The sequence below is a fragment of the Semicossyphus pulcher genome, unplaced genomic scaffold (assembly GCF_022749685.1).
Source record: "Semicossyphus pulcher isolate SPU_LCO1_2020_fin unplaced genomic scaffold, fSemPul1.0.p SCAF_14, whole genome shotgun sequence".
NCBI lineage: Eukaryota > Metazoa > Chordata > Actinopteri > Labriformes > Labridae > Semicossyphus > Semicossyphus pulcher.
This window is the reverse complement of record NW_027211648.1, coordinates 5,111,590-5,134,892: the sequence shown is the minus strand read 5'-3', so window position 1 is coordinate 5,134,892 and position 23,303 is coordinate 5,111,590. Positions and strand designations below refer to the sequence as shown.

Sequence of the window (23,303 nt, the reverse complement as noted above, 5' to 3'; positions counted from 1 at the left end):
AAAATATCAATGCCAAAGTGTGGAATACACGGCATTAATTTACTTAATTTCCTGGAGATTTATCTAAGATTAACTCTAATTACTAAGTGAGTCACTATTAAGTGACAGTGAACAGATTTCTGTCCAAAAAATGATATTGCATTATATTTATAAAAGTGTTTTAACAGGCATATTGGAGGTGAATAGTTCAGCTGAGAGTATACTCGTTATCAGTTGACCTGGTTTAGTTTCCCTTTCATGGCTGATTCTTTTAAGGTGCTGCCCTCTGCACAATAAAGCCAGTCTGAAAGGCATCCTGTGATTCTTGTTTGAATGATTAATGAGTTAGCCTCACTGAAAATCTGCCACCAAATTAGCAGCAAAGTACCATGGCATGCAGGATAATGATGTGAACCAATGTTCAAGGGAATATGCTAATTTAAAGAGACCAAAGGGAAAATCTGTTTAAAACTTCTCAAAGTAAGAAATAAAAATACTTCTGATGAAGGGAAGGGAAACAATTATGCTATAAAACAACAAAACCAACGACAAAAAACAGGATAGGCTATTATCACTGACAACTCAACCACTGTACACGAAGGAGTTCCCCTACAAACACAACAACTGGGATTACTGAGGGATTGCACCATCTCTCTGTGCAGCTGCGCGATGGTTCCTACCACTGAAACGGCCCAAAACAAGACAGTACTACAGTGTAAAATGGGGGAAACCGACTGAAAAATCCGGACACTTTCCGATTTTTTCATTAGCTTGATTCGACAAATAAAAACTGTGGTGTAATGTATATTAAATTAATTGGAAATCATAACAATTAGTGGTGAATATTTTGTCACTATGTCCCCCACAAACGTAATGATATTCCTGACGCCCCTAAATCTGAAATGGTTAGCTCCGTTGCTATGCTATTTTGTGTAGACGTTCTCCAGGGTGATGGAGAAGATGTAGTTTATTCGGCGTGAAAATTCACAGCGTTGTTCGGTTTAAAACGTGAATTGTGTGAACCGTTACAACAATAACAATGGCTAGTATAAGGAGAGTAAACGGAAAATTCTCTGGAGTCAACCCAGCTGTCAGGTAATGTCGAATTGTGTTTACAGAAAACGCTTCAGTGAAGCTGTCAAGCTAGCCTGGCTAGCGTTAGCGCGAGCTGCTGGCCGTTAATTGTCAACGTTCTGACACCAGTTACCGATAGTTAACGTTATTAACAGTGCTAACGTTAGCAAGGTGTCTAGCGAGCGACAGGTTACATTACCAATATTAAATAGCTGGCTAACCTAACGCTATATTTTAATTTAACTGTACGATAACATCCATCCATAGACATTCCCTGCACCGCTGTTAAATTTTTCTTGTTATTTTCAAATCCCAACGTTAAATCTGCCAAATACATTGCGTGAGATCCATGGGAAGTACTGCATTTCCCATAACACAATGATTTAAACGCTAATTATGACACAAATACTTGATAAATAATGAAAAACACTTATGAATCACATTATTTCGTAGCTAATTATGAATGTCATTACCTAAAATAATGTCATAATTGTGAAGTTGTGTGTAAAGCACTGTCACGTCGCTATCTGTGGCACTCATTAGGGGATTAACATTAACATGGATCTCATAATTGTGAGTTACCTATGGAATCTTATCGGTCATACTCATATATGTACTCATGTAGTACATTTTCCAATTCAAGTAAGATTGTTTTTAATTAAATTTGCTCAAGCTACCAAACTTCACCCAAGGTTTCTTTTTAAGAATAAACCTCAACACTACCTGAAGCTATAGTTAATAACTAACAAAGCCCTGACTATATAAACTTTACTTTTTATCTTTTTCAGTTGCTGTCGCCTGCGTCAGGTCCAGTCTCTGCTCTGTGAGGGGGGGACCGCCACTCCTGATGGCATCCTGTGCTCTCTTGGTATGTTAAGTTGCAAACGTTTTTATCTTTAACCTTTATTTCTTCAGCTGACCTGGTTAACTGTACTGTCACCTGCAAAGGCTAGAGGAAACAATTTTTTAAGAAATGATGATGAACACAATCATCAATTTAATCAATTGTGAACAAATATTCATGTATTTTTTGTCACTTTTAGGAATTGACAGCAGATATAATGATGGGTGCACTGAGCTGGCGAAATACCTTTTCTATGGGCTATATGGAAGAAATCCGCTGATTCTGGAACATGCCTTTGAGGAATTTCCTGAAGAAATGCTGGATGGTGAGTTTTTTTAAGTGTTCAATAACTTTTTTATCATATTTTTGTCAAGTTTATTTTTACTTTGACACATTACTGATCTGCTTTCCAGATGTAATCCTGCTGATCAAGGCAGAGTGTGTTCATCTGTACTGCAACCCAATGAACTACGGTTACCTGTTGCCCTACGTGTCCCACTGGAGGAACCTGCATCTGTACTGCATGACTGAGTCAGAGGTAAAAAGCCCTCTTCCTCCTCAACTAGCTTATCATTGCTGTCAGTCACAGTTCCTGATTGCTTACGTTAGAAATAAGAACATTATCAAGAGTGATAGGCATGTTAAGTATCCACCTTGCTGCAATTTTAACCCTTGCAGGTTACAATTAAGCTTTTTCAGGCATTTTACTATTAGACAAGTCAGTTTAAGTGATGTATCAGTTTAAGCATTCATTTCAACAGAGTGTTTTACCAACCTGCAATTATTAAACACCTGGCTATTAGTTGTCTCACATTGCTTCAAAAACTCGCCTACGAAAGTTTGTTTGCTTGACCTATGTTATTGCCTATCGAATTTGTCTACCTCTGTCCTTTTTCCACCTCCAAACACAGTATGAAGATGAGGAAGCAGCAGAGGAATTCAAAATCTCCAGCTTTGTCACAATGGTGCAGGACTGCTATCGTATTGGAGTACCTTTCAGCTCCCAGGGTACATATCATCACAATTTAATCTACACATTCATTGACTACGCATGTTTTAAAGAGATAACATTACATCTTAGTAAGCCAGAATACAATGTAGCTTCACCAACTTGACAGCGAGCAAGTTATAATTACACCAACAACACAGGTAATTATACCTGCTCTCTTGTTTCTTTTAGGACACATCCAGAGGTTTGATATGTTCATGGTGGAAAAGTGGCCCTTAATTCAAGCATTTGCCCTGGAAGGCATCGGTGGAGGAAGCTTTTTCACAATGAAATACAAGGTAAATTCAAACTAAAAAAAAAAATATATATATATATGTATATTATATTTAAGCTTGAAATGTTGCAAACTTGAAAGATATTTGATATAAAAGCATTTGTAGCACTACACTGTGCTTGTGTCTACATTTCTTGTTGAATATTGTATTGGATATTCTTGCTTTTCCAGCTAATGGACATGAGTGAGAAGCTGTGGCAGGTTTACAACAGACTCGACCCAGTGTCCCTGGATAACGTCCTCGCAGAGGTAACACCAGGCTTGTTTTTGCTGTTATAACGCTTTGAGAATTCTGTTGCATTCCACCACGAGGTTTCCTCCAACATCTGGACCTCTTCCTCTTAAATTGGTCTAGAAATTTCCATTTCCAGAAATCCATTGTGGTTTTAACTGATCAAAGAAATGAACAGAACATGTCCTCCTTGTTCATAAAAGTTTTAGCATTTTTCAGTATTTTATATATTCTAACATTTGTGTTGTTGTTTTTTGTATTTTAGGACTTGGTTAACTTTGAGAAACAGTGGAGTGGCTTTTTCTCCAGCATGGAGCTGGAGAGCCATCTTTCTATCTTGGAGCTATCTGAAGCACAGGCAGGAGAGGTCTGTTATTGCCACATATTCCTACCAAAAATCTTTGGACAATATTTTACAGCCTAAAATGTATTGACTACATTGAATGACCAACGAGCTCTAGATTTGAGACCTACTGTTTCGTCATCTGTGTATGTAAAACATCACAAAAACAATAAGATAAAGATGAACCTCACATTTTGATATTTGGTTTAAAACCCAGTGTTCAGTATGGGACAGGTGCATGAAAGGATTATGTGTGCAGTTATGATCAAAATAATTAAAAGCCAAGTCATGCTAGAATTAGTAACGCCTATTCTTTTCAATCCACAGGCATTCCGTACTTATTACTCTCATGGACTGATCTCAAGCAACATCACAGATAAAAGGTTTTCATCATGTCAACAGTATACTGATGCTAAAATTCTATTTATCTTTAGTGTTGTAGTTTGTTAAATGAAAAAATATCATTACTTAATCCAGTGTTTCTTCATTTCAGTAAAAGCCAGCAGCCCTATGTGTTGTTTGGGAAGCATTCCTCCTTAGAGGATTTGGAGAGCTATTCATTCAACTTTCCCTCAGAGAGTCATCAGGTCCGCAACACAGGGCGTCAAGGCTCTACAGCCAAACACATGGTGAGAAGCCTGATAATATGATTCATGTACTCTAAATAAATAGTTGAAGAACTGCCACTGTGACAATTGCAAGGATTTCAAATGGCGTTTATTTTTTTAAATTAATGTTAGTTAATGTTTTATATTGCTTAAGTTAAAACACTTACCTGCAGCACCACCTGGTGAAGTCATTTGGTACAATCAAAAGTCAATGATGTGCAGAGCAGTGTTTTTGACATATCATTCTGAACATCCTACACCAGGAAACAATTGTTGTTTAATCATTTGTGAAGAGGGAACATGCCATGATTGTATCTTTTAAAAGCAACATTCTTTTGTTAGATTCTGCAGTGTGTGGCTCCCAAAGGACCTCTGGCATGCTCTCGAACGTATTTCTTTGGGTCAACCCACAATCCATACCTTGGTGAGATTTTACTGTACCACCACACATACGTAAAAATCATATTTCAGTTTAAACTGTTGCCCTAAGCATTACATTTTACGGATGGCCCAGGTACAGAAGGGATCAGAAAGGGTTTACCTGCCCTGGTGTTGAGAGTATTCTGAGAAGCCCTTATTTTATTTCAATACGATACAACTTGTTTATACTTGTTGTATTTCACCCACAGAAAATCAAAACACAGAGCAAAAGAAAACAGAAGTCTTGTAAGTTGATCTCTTTTTAAACTCACAAATAATATTTCTTGCCTTTTATTTATTTATCTTTTTATGTTTTTTAAATGTGAAAGAATGTCTGAATTATAATTCTTTTTTTCAGACTTTTGTCACAGATTTATTCAGCTGCTGTTCAAGCGGTCCTATCAGGAATCAAATGCTTTTCCTGTACATCCAGCGCTACCAAGGTAAGAAAAGAAGAGTACCTATCTCAGCATTAATATTTCAGTATGTAGCATGTACAGTCACTCATGAAGAAGTTTGTTTCATTGTAGGCTAAGGACGTAGCAGAGAACACCTTTCTTATGGGGTTGGACTCAATGAATTTGAGTCAGTATCGCTCGTCTCTCAGGTAGAGAATGATTTATATTCTATCACTGTCGTCCAATGTGTGAGACTTTCAATGAAGCATGAAATGAAATATGAATGATGCTTGACTTGTTCTGATTTTTTGTTTTTCTCTCCTCAGGTCCAAATGTGAATTCAGCATCCAAGCAGTGAATAAGCAAGGAAGGTAGGTGATAATTAGTCCTTATTTCTCATTTGCAACAACTTGTATTTTCTGACACAGCTCCTTGAAATTTTCTTTGTATTTAAAAAATACAAACTTATTGTTGCTTTTTTAAAAACCCTTTTGAAAATATGGGAATTCAGACCAAAAGTTTTAATTTTCAGGATCATTCCACTGACTGATGAAGAAAGTCGTTATGGAGTAAAAACAGTAAGTTAGAGAAGAATTTTATTTTTTCCTTATCAAAGAACAGCAATAAAATGATTTGTGTTTTCCTTTGAGAATCTTTTTTTTCTCCATCTTGACTACATTTTTACACTTCACACTTTTTATAAGGCCTCCATGATTGTCCATGACATCCCAGACCTGCAGTGGGACGGTGGGGACCTTGGCTCTGTTGTCTTCTCTGAATCCTTCTTGGAGTCCAGCATCAACATTCAGCAGAAAGGTACAATATTGATTTGATTAGGGTCTAATTTGAATGGATTGCTGATTGATTCCACAAAGTGAATTTGATGTGAATAATAAGCAGGACAAGTCCCCAGTTCACTGTTTACATGAAAAGGCAAAAGTCCTTTTGAAACAACAGAGCGCTATTCTAAAAATAGACCATTTCCTGCCCTGAGGATCAGATCTGTGATTCATCTTCTGTGGTTGTCATTCTTTGGCTCTGTTGTTTGTGCTTCATCTAAACAAGTCTGTTTCCATCCTGCAGATGGCACTGTGACCTCAGACAGCTGCTACACCATCCTGACTACAACTGTGCCTCGCTACGCCTGCTGGCTGGTACGTGTGGGCCTGGAAATCAATTTCAGATGAATATAATAAACAGCCTGAGTAACTCAATCTGGATTTTTTGTTAAAATATACCAAAATTATTTTTAGTCTTAACACAGATAAACATTTTCCGCCCTTGCTTTAAGAAATAAACAATTTCATTGAGTCCAACATTGTTTTGTGTTGCCAAAAGTCTCATGTTGTTGTTTTAGATGGAATCTGATGTCAAACAATCTGAGCAGGCCCAACATCTTACTAAGGTAAGTTGAGAAGCTTCATTAATGCACTATAGTGTATTATACATGCCTATGTATATATGAGCATGTGACCTCCCACCACCCTTTATGTACGTTTGTGTCTTAAACAGAAAGAGGAAGGCACTTGTTTGGGAACTGCTCTGACTGTAGCGGATGCTGCGTATGTGTTCTCCAGCAGCCAGCTCTCCACACCTGAAGAAGGTGACACTCTCCATTCATATTCACCTTTCTGACATGTAGTTGACTTAGCCTGAAATCCATTATCTTTGATATACCATATTAAATTGCAATTTAAATGTGATGGTAGATTTACCTTACTTTTTTTTTTTTTAACGTATTTTGACATAGGCAAAATAATTTTCTTCTCTGAGGGAATCCTGTTCAACCATTCTCAATACGGAAGCATCACCCTGTCTAAGGATCACATCAGCACCATCAAGTTCTATGATCCGGTAATATTTACAGTCCAACTAAATGACATGAAGTAATCCATCTTTCATCATATTTCATTAGAGTTGTTGTTACTTTAATGTTTAAAAAACTGTTCTTTACGTGCTCTACTCATACCATGGTAAAAGATCAAATTAATCCATATGTGTTCAATGTCTGATACCAACATGTGTCTTATTTCTGTGTCCTTTTAAAACCAGGACTCCAGTGCTGTGGCATCCCTCTTTGTGGAGTATGAGAGCACATTACTCCCCCACCTTCCCTTCCCCCTCCACAGCCCCGACCAGTGTCTGGTCTTCGCTCTTCAGCCCAGGTCCAAGAGTCACAGGGCCTTCTATTCCAAGGTAAGTCCTCCAGTTAGTCACCTCTGATCGGGTTAGAGACTGAAGATATGACAGGCCATTTGAGTATAGTTTATTCGGACTATCATCATTCCTATAAAACATTAAGGTTTTGTTTTCGGTGGTAAATTGAGTTACTATTAGTAGTAATTCCATCATTATCTCTATTGTTCAAAATAACATGTTAAAAACATAGAATCATGTTTATCTTATTTAGATGTTCTTAGGGTTTCTATGACAAAATGCCGTCATTTTAGAAATATATATGTTGTCAGGAATTACTTTGTCACTAAAACTACAACTGAATATGTTTGGTTTAATCATGTGATATCACTGATATTGATCATTGAGATATATTGTGTTTTTCATAATGAGGATCAAGGCATACAGAGTAGGATTTCCATTTGTGATGATTCATAGATGATCCCTTATGACCCATAGATGATTACATTACTTTTTATTTTATTTTATCGAGCAGATACATTTATTGTACAAGATGTAGCAAAGAGCGGATTTTCGTCTATTGTCCGAAGGCAAAGGCCACTCGTGATGCCCAGGTTACAGGGGTTAAAAGATCAATCATTGTAAATCAAAACTTAACACTTTGTTAAAAAAACAAAGAAACAAAAAAAACCCGATAATGTTATAATAAGTTTTATGCTCATTAAATTAATAATTTAGTAGATCTCTATTTTGTTCTCTCTAGTGGCACCTAATGGTGATAAACGGTAATAGCGGGGGTACACTTAATTTAACCAGACGTCCACGGTTGGCTCCGGTTGTAACTCTTGATTTTCCTTGCTGACGGTCGCTTTCCTCTTTAGATTGTGAGCGTCGAATTTGCTTCTTTTTCTTTGGATTTTCACTTATTTTTGAAGTTGTATTCGTATTCATTGGTGTTTTCTTTGTTTATGCAGCTATAGTAGATTACTGTTTACTTGCAACACTTGTAGAGACTGGAAAAGCAGCCGCTTAGCTCCGTCTACCCTCTCTGGCAGACCAACCACTGCTGGCTGATGGAAAACGCGTCACTAACTGGGCGCCGCTTGTAATTTTTTCCGCGAATGTCGCCACAGACACCCAGTCTGTAATACTGCAAATGCAAAGGCTTTCATCAGTGGGCCATAGGCTCAATCACCATCATGTTACCTCATTCGGCAATAGATCGTGACTTCAGACATTTATTTAAAAATCTTCCTGATTATATCTTTAAACATACAGCTCCTTTTCTCTCATGGTTTCAGGTTTTGTCAGTGTGGCAAAATTCTGAATCTCAACTCAAACTTCAAATGGTGGACAAGCAGCACCTGACCTGGAACCATAAACACATGTAAGATAACTTAATCTTCTTTTCAGCTTTGTATTAGTTCTCTGTATGTTCCATTTTTATATTCTGTCTGATACATATTAATACTTTTGTGTTCATGTTTGTGATTCTGTTACACAAATCAGTCTTTTAGATGTTATGTAAGGTAGTGTTTTTAAGGTTAACTCTGTTCAGGGTGACATAACAAATCTTAACGACTTTTTTATTTCAGGCACACTAGGCTGCAGAAGCTGCACGACAGTCAGGAGCCACCGGTGGCCAAACGCAGAGGCAGCCTGAAGACATCATACTCCCAGCTCCCAGAGCAGGACATGTTAGTACACACTTAAATCATTCAGTAGATTGCTTAACAGTTGGGCAGGACAAGTAATAGAACTTGATAGTAGGTATTGCTTAATCATGAGTATGTCCTCCCAGAATAGCATTTAAGCCAGTGTCTCTTGATACTGTGTATTAATCATTGGTGATGATCCAAACATAGTATTTATTTCTGCAGAGAGAATATATATAAGGCTTCATATAATAGCTCTGAATATACAGTGAACACAGAATTCTCTTTCCTTTCTATATTGCTCAAAGAAAGAAGACCATATGCAAGGATAACACATTATCTTTTGGCAGCTTACTCCTCCCAAATCTGCCCTAAATCTGTCACCTAATATAATTAGATACCAACTGTTTAAAGCATTTGCACCCAAAGCATATCATGCAGTGCTTATGAAATTAATCACTCACTTTTGGACGATTCTGTTTTATCACTCTCATTTTTAAGTGCTCTGTTCAGGCAGTCATGGAAACAGAGTTTGTGCTTTGATATACTGTAATGATTTCTGCAAAAACTGAAACAACAGGAATTAAATTTATATGTTTTTATCTAGTTGTTCCTGTCAGTTGTGACCCCATTTCTGCTGACTGATTGCTGTACTCTGGTCTATGCCAGGTTTTTACAGCACTTTGCCTTGAGTAGTATTGGTCAGGAGCCAATTCTGTATGACCACCTGGGGGTGCTCTTCCCCTCTGCCGAGCTGAGGAATAAAGTCAATAGCCAGGGAGACAAGGTGAGCATATTGAATACAGTACAGTGGAATTCCTTATTTAAAATGCAGAATACAAAAACATTTCATTTTCAGTACTTTCTCCCCAGTCATCCTAAATTTAGCTGATACTATTCAAATCTGATGTGGGCTTTTTAATGTGTGAATAGGTTGTCATTACCGTCATCACTGGATTGCCGGGAAGCCATAAGAAGAGACTCTGTGACTTCCTGGTCCAGCTGAACAAAGAATGTGGGAGGTGAGAGAGATTTCATCCAGCAAGGTTTCTTTCTTCTGTCGTGCTATAGTTATGTCATTGTATTAATTATGAAAACATCAGCACAAACAAAAATGTTGTAATGTTTTCATCGTTTTTATCCGTAGGTGGGTGGTGTACGAGCCTGGTCCTGACAGCGCTGACAGCTTCTCAGCTTCACACCTGCAGCAGTATTTGTCCAGCTTCCTAGAGAGCCAGAGAGGCCAGGGAGGCAAACCCCGTCTGTTGGTGCTCTCACCTGGGTAAGGAAGCCTGCTGATCAGCTAGATACAGCTGGGAGCTCAGAGGTCAACACTTACAGAGGAATGTAATGAGGAAACATTACAGACACAAAATACAACAGTTTAAAAATAATGCTATCTTCTATCTATCTATAATGTCTTTGACTTCTAATAATGTCATTATAATACATAAAAAGATCTGGGAATCTGAACCTTTTGAGAGAACATGTCTGTGAAGGTTCTCTTTTGAGGGAAGAAATTGGAAAGAGATTTTGAATTAGTGTGTTTTACTAATTTCTTACAGGTACACAGATGTTCTGGATGTGATCCAGGCTGTGCTTTTTCACCCCGACCCAGTTGTCCAAGCGTGCTTCAAGATTGGCGCTGTCACTGCTTGTGTGAACCCCCTTGCATCCTGTATGGAGCACAGGTGAAATTTCTTTTCCAGTCTCAACTCTGCTGCTGTCAATAGGAAACAATTCAGATTTATTTATGTCCACTGACATTAAACAATTTGACTTTTTGGATTTTCTAATTAGAAAAATGTTAAATCTTGTCTAACTGAAGTAGACTAAACAAACAAAGACGTTAATGTACGATTCAAGCTGTCCCACACACACAAGAAAAGTTCTTACATTATTAATAAAAATTCTGAAGGCTGAAGAAGGCTTTTAGGTATATATGAAAAATTTATAAACAACACCTTTAAGAAAAGTTAACCAAAAATCCTTCCAAAGTGTAGCAAATACTCATATCTTGTATTCGTGGGCCGTGCCTCAGAAAGAATTGTATTTTGCGTAACAGAAGATGGTAGTAGCAGTCAACCAGGATTGACAGTTTTAAGAATGCATTTGGTGGCCCAGTTTCGCAACAAAAAACTACACAGTTCACTCCTGCAGTGCTTTCTGTTTGAATGCTGAGTATTCCCCAAAACATGAATTTTCACTTAAAGTTGCTTCTACTTGTTCTTGCATGGTTAGTTTTTTACACTTTGAATTGCATCCTCTGTAAGTAAATGTAATTACATGCAACAAAGATGAGCAGCTAGCAACAAATGCTCCTTTAGTTAGAAAGGTTACATAAGCTAAAACACAGCAGTGACAAAACAACAGATGTTTGAGAATATATGGATGCCTTTCATACAGTTTGTAAAGGATTTAGATTTAACAGATGGGCAGGTGAATTTCTGTGGACAATGCAGTTTCTGAGCATGTAGAATTTTTCCTTTAAAAACTTTCTTTATTCAGTATTTATTGCATTTGTATACTTGACCATTTTTTAAGACAGGAGAAGCATTTTTGTTTTGTAATTGATATTCATCATGTTTTGTTTTGTTGGTCAATGCAGCAATTTTATGTCTTTCTATATATTATGTGAATTTAAAAAGCTATATTTCATGGTGCTGAAATCTAAATAGTAATATTGTGGGGGAAAAAAGTAAACTTATCAGAAGATGACAGACAGAACTGGATGTTGATAGAGATTTGAAGCACCAGAAGTTTCCAGCACGAGGTTACATGACACTTTTAGCTATTAAAACTCAAGGCAGGGTCCCTTATACAGATAGGATCAGTCCTACATTTAATCTCACTCTCCTTTTGTTACAGGCTTTAGATCTAGCTTACGGAGTTTCTCACTGTCGTAGATTGACTGAGCTGCTCTACACAATATGACATACCACTCCGGTTAATAGGCTGTTTTCCACTGCACAGCCAAGCTGTGTTGGACATTGATACTCACATACAGATGAACTCGGTCTAGAGAGTCTAGTTGTTACAACATTCTTGGAAAAGTTCTGCTGCTATTGTTTTTTACAGGAAATGTTATAGTTAAGTGTTTAAACAAATGCCCTGGTTCTAGTTGAAGAATAATAATTTGATCCTGCAGAGTAAAATTCAGAATTACTAGAGCATGTGTGCTGGAAGAGCTTCTATTGGGAACTTCACCACAGTCTTTCAGATGCGGTGATTGACTAGCCAGCTGAGCTTTGATAATAAAATGAAATGTGTTTTGGATCCTGTGCTATAAACATGCTGAGATGACTCTCAAACTCACTCAAACTCTGACAAGCCCCACTTGGCTCAGCAATGGAAAATGTGTTATAAGAGGTTTAGTTAGCAATGTGGTTAGCACTGACTTTTCCATTTGAAGCATCTTCAACAAGCCCCCTATCACTGTCTGTTGCCATATATTGTGTAGAGGTCTGTGGACCCCCACTATGGCGCTAATTGGGGGTGGTTAGCCAGCTTAGGCCTGACCTGCCTGTCAACCCCCTCAGCAGAGCCCTCTAATCCCCCAGGTCCACATGTGGGACCAACACACCCTCCTCAGCGAAGCTCATCAGTCAGTCATGATCCATTCTTTGTGATGAATTTAGACAGTTCATTACATCAGGACAGGAAAGATAAATGCCTTTCAAATTGCTGATCCTCCAGCCTGCTGGCTCCCTAAGAGCTGCAGAGGAGGCTCTGTGGAGGAATTGGCTTAGAATGGTTATTCAGAAATTGGTGTATAACACTGATCGATTGGAAAGCTGAGGATAAATTATGTTAAGATTAAATGAGATTACAGAAGCGACTACATTGGTCAGTTTTCAGTCATAGCCATGATGTCATCCTATGATAAATGCCCCACGACTGATAAACGGATTGCTAGGCAAGGCCCATAACATGGAATTATCGTGTTTATTGCAGCCCAACTTTGGCAAGCTCCCATTACTCACGAGTAGAGATGTTATAAGTGACAATATTGTGGAAAAAGAAAAGGGTTAAAAAATGAGGAATATTAACTTAATGAATTAAAACACAGCTTTTTCATGCGTGTTAAATGTGGTGACCGCCTCAATCAAACTTAAATTGCATTGAGTAATGGCTGGCAGTCAACCTTCACCCTGTTCTCAAGTACATTTATCTGAAGTTCTTCTCTTTCTTGTCTATCACTTTAGGTTTGCTTTCCCTAAACTGTTGGAGCAGTGCAGCCAAGGTGAGTCGCATGCTTCCCTGCAGTTTTCCCAAAACAAAATACATTGAAGATTCTCTCCTTGTACACTGAGGAACCAACAGATTGATATTCATTGCCATTGATTTTTTTTCCAGAAATGTCATTCTCTTCTCAGCCTTCCCAAGCAGACATATGTCATCAAAATAACCGTTAAAGGTCAAGCAATGTTAGGTCTTTGTCAAAATCTTAAAAGAATGTGAGCATGATGAAAAAATGTTTTGTAATATTAGATATTATATACAAAAATCATGTTAATTATATATTCGTTTACATTCTTACTGAGCAAGACCATCCTTCTTCTTTGACTGTTGAAAAATTCAACGTTAAAATATGAAGGTAATTTTGTGTTATGAGCATTGAAGATATCAGTTCACCTTGAAATAACGTTGTCTGTTTTGTTGTTAAAGCTATTAGATGGAGTTTTACACAGATATTGTAATATCATCAATCAGACCCAGTTTGAAATAACAAAATAATGTCTGCAGTGGCTACACAGGCTGTTATTTTATCTTCCGGAAAGTGAGCCAGTTTTCCCTGAAATTCATATTCTCTCTTTGTGCCTCATTTTATGTCAGGTATTGTGAGTACAGTAGTGTTCACCGGGCTGACAGCAGAGCAGAAACACCCTCTCATGCAGCATGTTCAGCAGTTGGTACGCTCTGCCAACCCCACCGCAGCCTTTATACTGGCAGAGAGAGGAGCTGTCACTAGGTAGGTGCCCGCAGAATTGTGATCAATGCTGCCAACAGTCATTTAACTGCTTCAATCTTTACCAAAAATACTCACTGTAGTCTTCATTTTGTTCCGCTTCTTGCTCTGAATTTGTTGAGTCAGAGTTCTGCTCAGTTAGCACACTGATGTGGAAGGAAAAATTTCCCAATGCATTGTTTACGTAAATATTCAAATCAACTGTAGATAAAGGATGTATTCATAAACAGTTATGTGTAATGCTTTTTTTTTTTCATTTCATACACTACCAGTCAAAAGTTTGGACACATTTTCTCATACAAGTGAGTGAAAGTGTGTCCAAACTTTTGACTGGTAGTGTATGTGCAAACATACATACAAATATTTATACAAGTTCTACCCATTTAATCTGTATTGTTTTTCTTTTATTAGGAACGAAGATGTGAATCTGATATTCTCTGAAAGCAGCTTCAATGAGCCCCAGATGCTGAGAGCACGTTATGTTCTCTACCCTGGATGGTGAGAACCTCCTCCTATGTTCCAATCTACTGCTTGTGACCCCCGTGTGTCCCTCTGTGTCCACACTCAACCTTTTGACCGCTGAGTGTTAGATTGGGGTTGATTCCTGCCCTGCTGTCCCTCAATCCTGCCTCTTCTCCATCCCTGCCATTTAATTGCCACTCGGCTACAGTGGTGGGGGTATCAGCTGCTGATTGCTGTAAAGCCCCTCAGGGCATCTTGTGTTCTATCGCCAGCTGCCTTCTGGCAGCACAGTAACAAGCTGTTGGCCATGCAGTTGCCATGTACACAGAGGGGGTCTCCTTCCCTTTGGACCTGGTCCAGTCAGCCTTCATGCCACAGTGGTCAGCCTAATATGAACCTCTGCTAAATCCTCCTGTCAGATCATACACTCGATATCTGTCCAGAGTCTGGTTCTTCTCATTTACTCATCTTCAAGCTCTATTTTCTGTGTACTTGTGTGGGTGTTTATGAGATGCTTCTTACACATACTTAGCTATTTGACCAAGACCAGAACCTCTTTCACCCAGTGTTGAGAGTATCTACATGTACAGATTTATCCTCCACTTCAACAGTGCTACAAACAAATTGCATACACTGGCCTCTTTCCTGTGGGCAGCTGGTAGAGTAAACAACTTTCCAGCCAAAGACAAATGTAACACAAACATTTGGCTTGTTCTTAACTTAACTTTCTCACCATTTGTGTAATGTGCACGTGTTCTGTGTTTTAGGTGCAAAGGGCGCTTCTCCTCTGGTTCTGGGTCTGTGGTCGTCACCCAGCAGCGCGTGGCTTTCAAGCGGCCCCTGGAGAGGCCTCTTTTTGTCACCCGCTGTAAAGGTGAGATGGAAAGAAATTCCATCCCCCCTTTTTTTGACCGTTACACGTGACAGAAGCTCCAGATATGAGCTGGCAGGGTTTGTGGATGATTACATAAGCTGCCTGTCCTTCCATATATGGAGACGACTGAGGTCTCTAAGTGTTTGTTCGCCTTTGCTGTGCAATAATCTGTATATACAAAGCATGCACTAATGACGTCTTGCTGTCAGATTTGCTTTTAAGGAAATTGTTAATTAAAATGAAACTTGTTTAATTTGTTTCACAATAACGTCCAAAACTCTCATTTTTTTGTGTAGCATTCAAGTCGTCACTGCGGTCAAGCCCCTTCAGAGGAAATGTGTACAATGTTTGGGGAAAAGTCCGATTTTCCGGTAAGAATTACAAATTAACATTTTATTCCAAACTTATTGAACACATTTTAACTGTTGCCAACTTTTTGATCATTTCAGATTTTGAATTCTAGAGAACTCGCTTTTGTTAAGTATTACTTAACAAATGTGACATGTTTCCTTGGTATATTATATTTGACCTGCATTTGCATCTCCCAGTTTTGGGAATAAGTAGAGGAAAAGTTTCCCTCAAGGCAGGCGAGAAGCTCCTGACGGTAGGAATATTGCTCGGTTGTTGGTCTGGTGTCTGGTGTTTAGATTTCAGCTCATAGTCCACCGGTTTGGTTTCCTCCACATAGTTTTCTCACTCTTTTTTCATTTGAAGACCTGTGTAGTGTTTTGCATGAGGAGAGAGGGACGATGACTGTGAGGATATGTGCAGAGAGTGTGCAGACATTGTAGAGAGGTGGGAAGATGCGACAGTATGGAACGAGTGTGGAGATTGCGTGATCCTTATAGTGACATTGCCTTCTTGTGACGTGTGAACCTCAGTCACTGTCTTTCGGGTAGTGAATCATAAACATCACTTTATATTTAGTTATTTTACTTAATTTAAATGTATGTATTTAGATGTTTCACTTTTAAACATCCTTTACATTTTGTTAGGACATACATGTCATGTCTTATCTCGTTCTTTTTACTGCACGTGAGTTCTGTGAGCCATTTTGGGACCAGAGAGGTTGTATGGATGCTAAAACATTAACACCCCACCAACACCATGCTGTTACCATATGAAGCTGCTGTAGCAGGTGTTACACAAGGTGTGAACTGTATGTGCGACTTGGATGTGAGCCCCTTCATCTCTGGACCCTCCAGACTCAGACCAGCTGATGGAGGTGAGCTACAACACCGTGAGCGGGAGCCTGAGCATTCTCGCAAACAAGAAACCAGACCCTCTGACCCCGGGCCCCAAGGAGACGGCCTGCTTTCTCGTCTTTGATGGTGTTGGCCTCACCGAGGACGGACTGAAGGACTGGCTCAGACTGTGTGCCAAACAGGTAGACGTGAATGGCCTGCTTTTTTTAAATGGCAATGCATTCTCATAATAAATAAAACCCAAGCCTGCTGTTTCTGTTTGGTGTTTACAGAGGCAGTCAAAGACGCCTAAGAAGACTAAAAATAGTCTTTCACCACAGGAAATCAGGAGCATTCATGTAAGTGTGTTTTGGTTTATGTTTAAATGTATTATAATGTTAACCAGTGATGGAATTTTGTAAGGACAGAACTGCAGTAAAGGTACTCTGTGGGGATCTGATGGTTAGGAGCTCTGTTTTATGAACTAGCACCCGCTTTGTTTGTACCCATATTGAATTACCGGCATGCATGCATAGCACATATGCACTTCCCTGCTGATGGTTTCATACATAGTGGCTGTAAGGGATATAGCAGACAGCAAAAAGGTGGGGGAAAAAAACTCCTCTAAACCTGGATGGAAATAATTCAACACCCCAATTCAGAGACCCCCTCTGTAATTTGCTTTGCAAATGTGTGGCATGAAATGCATCAAACACATTTGTTAAGCCTCAAGAATGCATGGATGTGTTTTTGACAAACATCAAATGTAAATATAACTGTGTTTGTTGAAAAACTCCACAGGCTACCTTTAACATTTTTGGTCAATAAAAGCAAAAGCAAAAAGAGTGTGAAATCTTTGATGTGAGATACAAGCTTGGCCCGACATTCTCTGATGTCCTCTTGGCGGTCTGATCTTTTGTTTTTTTGGGAGGTGTTACTTATCTTCTAAGAGAGCTTGGGCTGGGTCAGGAACAGTTATTGATGCAGGCCTTTGCAGTCAATAACCTTGAGTGATGTTGATATTTTATATTTCCTTCAGCTGACCAGGCACTTGGACCCTCTACCAGCAGGCTACTTCTACAACGGGTATCAATATGTTGACATCTTTGGAGAGAAAAGGAACCTCCATCCCAGTATCCTTTCTAACAGTGGTCTCAATAAATTGTGTTTGTGACCCAAAAGAATCCTGTTAATAAATCATGATGTAGGTTTTCTTGCATCTGTATTGTTGCGGGTGGAGATTGTGGTGCTTCTTTCCTTACATTGTTCTTGCCGCAGACATGGAAGAATTTATCAAAGAGTACATCACCGAGGCCAACAAAGAGATCGAGCACTTCAACCGTCAGCTGGAGCTGCAGGGACAGCGCGACCTGTTTGACCCATGATAGAATCTCTGTGTATGTCTAATGCCTCATTTGACCAAGTCTTATTTTACTCTAAGGGAATCACTGTGGGAGGGGAAGGGAGGGTTATGGAGTGAACATTCCACTAGAATGGTCAATGTGTGTTCACACACTGCACGCATCTGTAGAAGGATCATTCATTTTCTTTGTACTGTGTCACCTTTTTCTTAATTTGGTGGCATAAAAAGGTTGAGTGCAGCTGAGCTTTTAAATAATGACATCACCCAACAAAAGCCGGTTATGTCATGGCATGGCTGTTCGCCCCACTTCTCAGTGCAACACCGGTAACTGTACAGTTAGCGCCCCGGCGAGTCAGGTATCATATGTATCAAATGAAAGTGGCAAATTGATGGGGTCACTTGTGTTAATTGAAATTAGAACATGTTTGTCAAGAGATGAAAGTCGCTCACAACAACAGACAAATGTGAAACATAACACAGCACAGCTCCATCTTTGTGGAGGCTTGTGTGTGATGTGATTACGCCACAAAGCCTGCGAGTTATGAGACTATCACAATTGAAGGGAATTTCCAACCGCACACTCCTACAGCTTGTGCGTTTCTGTTGATCACAGTTGGCAAATTAATGCCTCTATTTCTGGACAGGCATGGATAGCCGTGTGATTCTGGTGGGCTCCCTGGTGGGGTTTCTCAAGAATCGCTCCTCCTCTGTTGTCACCCAATCCATGGCCCACCTGTTATCTTGTCTGCGTGCCACACTGCAGCAGAGGGAGCGCTTGGCCATAGAGCTGTAAACATTGGACAGCCTGTTGGCTGCAGACAACTGATGAATGATACCATTAATCACATAGCTAAACACCATCTCAGTGCTTTATTTTAAACTCCTAAAGTGAATCTAATGAAAGTGCAATAAAGCAGACTTCAGTCTCGCAGCAAAGTGTCGTAGTTGTAAAACAGCTGGGGCTGTCAAGACACATTCAATCACAAAGGTTCCAGAAACGTTCCTTAAGCACTGTTTTCTGTTTATTTTAATGCTGCTAGCAAACAGTGAGAAACCCGGTAAACAGAGGATGTTAAGCTAAGCCTCAGTGCAGCTAGGTGTGGATCACTCACATCACCATTTTGGTCAAATGTTCATTTGTTGTAACATTTGTTCTAAATGTGAACATTCCCACATTTTGTTTTAATTGTTGGGACACTGCTTTTGGGTAGGAAAAGGGCAAAGAGAAAAAGTCTAGAAAACCTAGCTTGAGTTTGGTTCGGTCTGGGTAAACGAGAGTCGAGCTGTTAGTGAAAGACTTACGGTTTTGTAACAGCGGTGTGATGTTGCAGAACCTCAGACTTTCCGTCTGGTTTAAATGAGTATCTGTGTCACTGTTTGCTCTGTGATTGTGTGTCACACTAATGTTCTATGCATGTCTTCCTCTATTCAGGGTTTCTACACAGGTTTTTAAATTCTATGCCTGAAGAAATTGATAAACTGTGCAAAACTTTTTCTGTAAAGCTGCATATCTGGCTCGTTTAGGAGCAACTTAAATTCCATAATTGATGTCTAACCACGCCAGTATTTCAAGTTAAAGTGTGGTAAATAATTGGAATTTAAAAGCTAAAAATGTGAAGGAACCCTGCTACAATCCCTGGAGAACCGGTGGCTTTCATTCCTTATGGGGTCAGCAGTGTGGACTTGTAAACACTTGAAGTCAATTGGTGCTAGATTTGTTTGATTTGAGTGAAGTGACACTGACAAATGCACATATAAGTGTGCACATACTGTTGCTACTACAGTGGTACAATATGTTACATTAGCCTTTGTACAGTGTACCAAAAAAAATCCCATTACTCATTATTGAGTAAACTGAGATTTTTACCAGATAAGAGAGGAAGGGTGTTTCAGTAAGTATATTTTAAGTCCATAATCTAATTCCCAAGCAGAGCAGGGAAAACACTTAGTGACTGTTGTTAGATTCTTATCCAAACGGATATTTTTAGATCAGTGGTGAGCTCGGTGTGTTTTGGGTTGCCGCTCACATCGCTGACTATGCCATGTTTTACATGTCTGTGTGTCAGCGCTGTCAACAGCCAGTAAAATTCAAAGAATCAGTCGTTTTGTTTTTATCTGGCAGACAGACAGACAGTCATAACAATGTCAGCAGGTATTTTCCCCAAAGCACCTGTGAGAATCTACGGATTGAAAAACTGAACTCAGCCCGACACTGCTGGCCCCATCCGTCCTCTCAGTAGACTCCACGTTGATCTGAACAAGCCATACCACCTTACGCTAGATGTGCCACTGTTTTTTAGAAGATAATACTACAATGCATAGAATAGCACATTACATAGCGATGAAGTATGCCTCTAACATGTATTACCCTGGCATGTTCGTTCTAGCCAGCAAAACGGGGGTTCACGTGGAGAGGAGGATCTCACCCCGAGTTACTCATTCCATTAACTCCTCTCTTACAGTCCTCTTACTCTATGAAAGAAGTGCAATTGTTCACTGTGTGTTTTTATATATTCTACTTACAGTACCCTCGAATAGCTCTTTAAGGACAAAGATGATCAAACAAACGAGCTGCTAAATTTTCAGTCTCTCGCAGCTTATATTCTGTGGCCTGCTGGATTCTGCTCAGTTCCCATTACACCAAAAAGGGTCTTAACAACAAGTGAAGGGTTTTTCTTGCATAAGGGAGATACATTACCTCTGCTTCCAAATAACCGATGCAATCAGATTACAGTGCTATTTCTTAAAGTAGAGCAGCATAATATGTAACATAAATCCTTTGCTGACAAAATGATGACTCTTGTTTTAGCCGGATCCTCCGTTTAGCATTTCAGAGATGCACTCTCAAAGCCGTCTGTTTTGAGCAACAGTTGCTGTCGTTCTGTAGTTATGTAATACTGCAGAGAGTTACCTTGATTGACAGTGAAATATTTGTGAGGCTGATGTATGGGAGACTGAGGAGCCGCGAGTCTCAAACCGTCCATACACGTCAAAGAGCAGAGAAGCTGAAACCGAAATTGGCCAAGAGATCAAAAAACAGTCCTTAAAGAGTTGAGGGTTATGTAAGATGTTTGTGATATTTAAATCAAATTACCACTAACAAATATACACACATATACACACTACTACTACTAAGTGCGTCCACACTATTTTGCATGTGTTGAGATGTCATGTGAATATGATACCGCATATATTCTGACAGAATTGCCTTTCACCAAACTGGTACAACTAAGAGAGAATAATCACATTTATTTTACATTTCTGCAAAGAATTTGAATTACCTCGAAACGTCAAATAATATTTTTGTAAGACAGTGATTTGAAGCAAAACGTCTCGTCTCGCACAAGCTACAAAAAGCAGATGCAGATTTTTTTGTAGAAAAAAAAAAAACTGAGAGAATCTGATCGGTTGTGAGACGTCGGGTTTCTCTGATCCAGCAGTGCCTTGGCTTCGGCTAAGAAAAGCAGAGATTAAAGCTGCATTCGGAGCTCCATCCCTCTCCCTGTCACTGGGGGAGGAGGTGTTGTCAGGCAAGGATCCGTCCTTCAACAGTGTTGGTGAAAGGAATCCATGGAGTCGTTCTTTTAAAGCAATGTGTTTTTACTAAGCCAGAGGGCAAAGTAGGCCAGGTCACACAGGGGGAGGCTGCAGGAGGGCTCAGGAGATTCAGGTATTCTTGCAAACTAACCAAAAAAGATGTTGGAATATGGGCTGGGTACCACAGTGAGTACTGACACCAGTATACTTCTGATACTCACAATTTATTTATGTTCACACTGGTACTTTACTTGGCTGCTTATTGTTTTGTTTATTACAGAAGATTAAATTTAGTTTCTTTACATTTGGGAAAGCTGTGTTTTTGTCCATCCAAATCATTTTCCCATGCCCAGCCCTAGTTGGGATACAAAGCGGTGAATCAGTTTTGTATCAGAGTATAGACAAAAAGAGTTTGTGACTAAAGTCGGGTGACCTCTTCTTATTGCACATTGGGGGCCCGAAGAGCCCTCCACAAGCCTCTCAGTGCGGCAACTACGCAGCTCTCTGGCAGACCGAGCACCCTGGTGTCTTCATCCTGTGTGTGGAGGCTAGCCATTTTGTAGCTGACGTTATAGGACAAAAAAAGAAGTTTGGTGTTAATTGGTTTTATATGGAGATATATGACGTTCTCGTACTGCATCGTGATACGCAGTGTGAGAGGACTCTGTTCTTTTCTACCTTCAAAGATTGGCACCAATGCTCAAAAGGGCCAACAACATGGAGCGTATTCCCTTCTTGAGGAAGTGGATATTTTTGTTCTGATTGGAGGAAGGCGGCTTAAAAGATGACTTTTGACTGTCCAAATATTTCTCATTCCTCAGGGGACTATTGAGACTAATTGTTTGGGTCGTTCTCTCCTATCGAGGTTAAAAGGGAATCACAGGCTCTTCACCCCCACAGTCCTTGCAGACAGCTACAGGAATTATCTCAGGTGTACTTATTATTTCCATTCCTGAGATTACATATTTGCCCTATCAAACCCGAGTGTTATGGAAAAAGATAGGGGTGAAATTGTGGTTAATATCTTCTGTCTGTAGCATAATAACACCGGCTAGCCACACAGCCGTGTACAAAATAAGAAAGTTATTTGTGTCAAGGAACATTTACAATACAAGTTGGGTGGTGTTTGATGTCGGATGACAGAATTAGAACTGGGAAAAAAAGCAAAGGGCTCCTTTTTTCTTCCCTCTCCACAGGCCGTCCAAATCAATGAAACCAACGTTTATAAATAACTTATTGTCTCTATTGTTATAAGAAGCAAAAAAAAAAATCAACTAACTTTAAAAGTGCCAAACTGACCTCCACATTTGGTTTTGAGGATGTTCACAGCTAGTGAGCAAAACTGAATTTGCATTTGCACAAAACTACTGTAACTTCTGTTTTTTTTCCTGTGACTGATGCTTTTATAATCTAACTGTTGTTTTTATTGCACCACGTAATCCATTAAATATTTATATGGTTGACCAACTTTCTTTCTTTTATGGCTTAATGCAACATGCACTTAAAGGTCTGCATTCTGTTTTTGTACTCTGATCGTGTGTTAGCTGCTTGGTGCTCAGATATCAGCAGCCACACATGCCGCCAGTTCAGCATAGTAGTGGATTTATCACTTGGTGAAACAGCATGGATTCCCTCTGTGCTTCCAAACCCTGTATCATCACCAACTGAGACAGGGGGCTCTCTGTTATTGGGAGAGGTAGACTAAACAGAAAATGTCTGCAGGGTGTGTGTGAAAGCTGGTGTGTGTGTGTGTGTGGTTTGGCTATTAACGCGCTTTGTTAAAGAGAAATGGCAGCTGAAATAGTGCTAAGAGAATGTGAGGAGTCCTGCCCACATAACACAGTTTGAGCCCGCTGTTTCCTCACCCTGTGTGTGTGCGTTTCTGTGTGTTTAAAAGAAAGGAAGATAGAGTCTGCGTGTGTTTGTGTGTGTGTCCTTGTAT

At 39.4% G+C, this 23,303-nt stretch overlaps 1 protein-coding gene across 1 annotated transcript; it reads left to right on the top strand.

The window, feature by feature from the left end:
- Nucleotides 1-928: 928 nt before the first annotated feature.
- On the top strand, nucleotides 929-22,822 carry dnaaf9 (dynein axonemal assembly factor 9). Its single transcript, XM_069661471.1, has 37 exons — nucleotides 929-1,074; nucleotides 1,842-1,921; nucleotides 2,097-2,222; nucleotides 2,311-2,435; nucleotides 2,809-2,905; nucleotides 3,078-3,184; nucleotides 3,352-3,429; nucleotides 3,678-3,779; nucleotides 4,083-4,138; nucleotides 4,249-4,384; nucleotides 4,706-4,787; nucleotides 4,993-5,029; nucleotides 5,142-5,226; nucleotides 5,314-5,390; nucleotides 5,508-5,552; nucleotides 5,714-5,759; nucleotides 5,886-5,997; nucleotides 6,265-6,335; nucleotides 6,539-6,586; nucleotides 6,694-6,784; nucleotides 6,932-7,035; nucleotides 7,234-7,377; nucleotides 8,619-8,704; nucleotides 8,913-9,014; nucleotides 9,642-9,759; nucleotides 9,906-9,994; nucleotides 10,120-10,254; nucleotides 10,538-10,663; nucleotides 13,178-13,215; nucleotides 13,809-13,944; nucleotides 14,353-14,439; nucleotides 15,171-15,277; nucleotides 15,574-15,648; nucleotides 16,483-16,664; nucleotides 16,755-16,820; nucleotides 17,501-17,594; nucleotides 17,740-22,822. Exons 1-37 carry the CDS (start codon nucleotides 1,019-1,021, stop codon nucleotides 17,844-17,846), a joined length of 3,453 nt encoding a protein of 1,150 aa, XP_069517572.1. The 5' UTR covers nucleotides 929-1,018; the 3' UTR covers nucleotides 17,847-22,822.
- Nucleotides 22,823-23,303: the final 481 nt, after the last annotated feature.

Bases quoted from the DNA above. Each gene is read 5' to 3' on its own strand.
- dnaaf9 (XM_069661471.1), top strand. From the start codon at position 1,019: ATGGCTAGTATAAGGAGAGTAAACGGAAAATTCTCTGGAGTCAACCCA. The intron at 6,336-6,538 runs GTACGTGTGGGC...TTGTTGTTTTAG, and splicing joins CTCGCTACGCCTGCTGGCTG to ATGGAATCTGATGTCAAACA. The intron at 10,664-13,177 runs GTGAAATTTCTT...CTATCACTTTAG, and splicing joins GCATCCTGTATGGAGCACAG to GTTTGCTTTCCCTAAACTGT.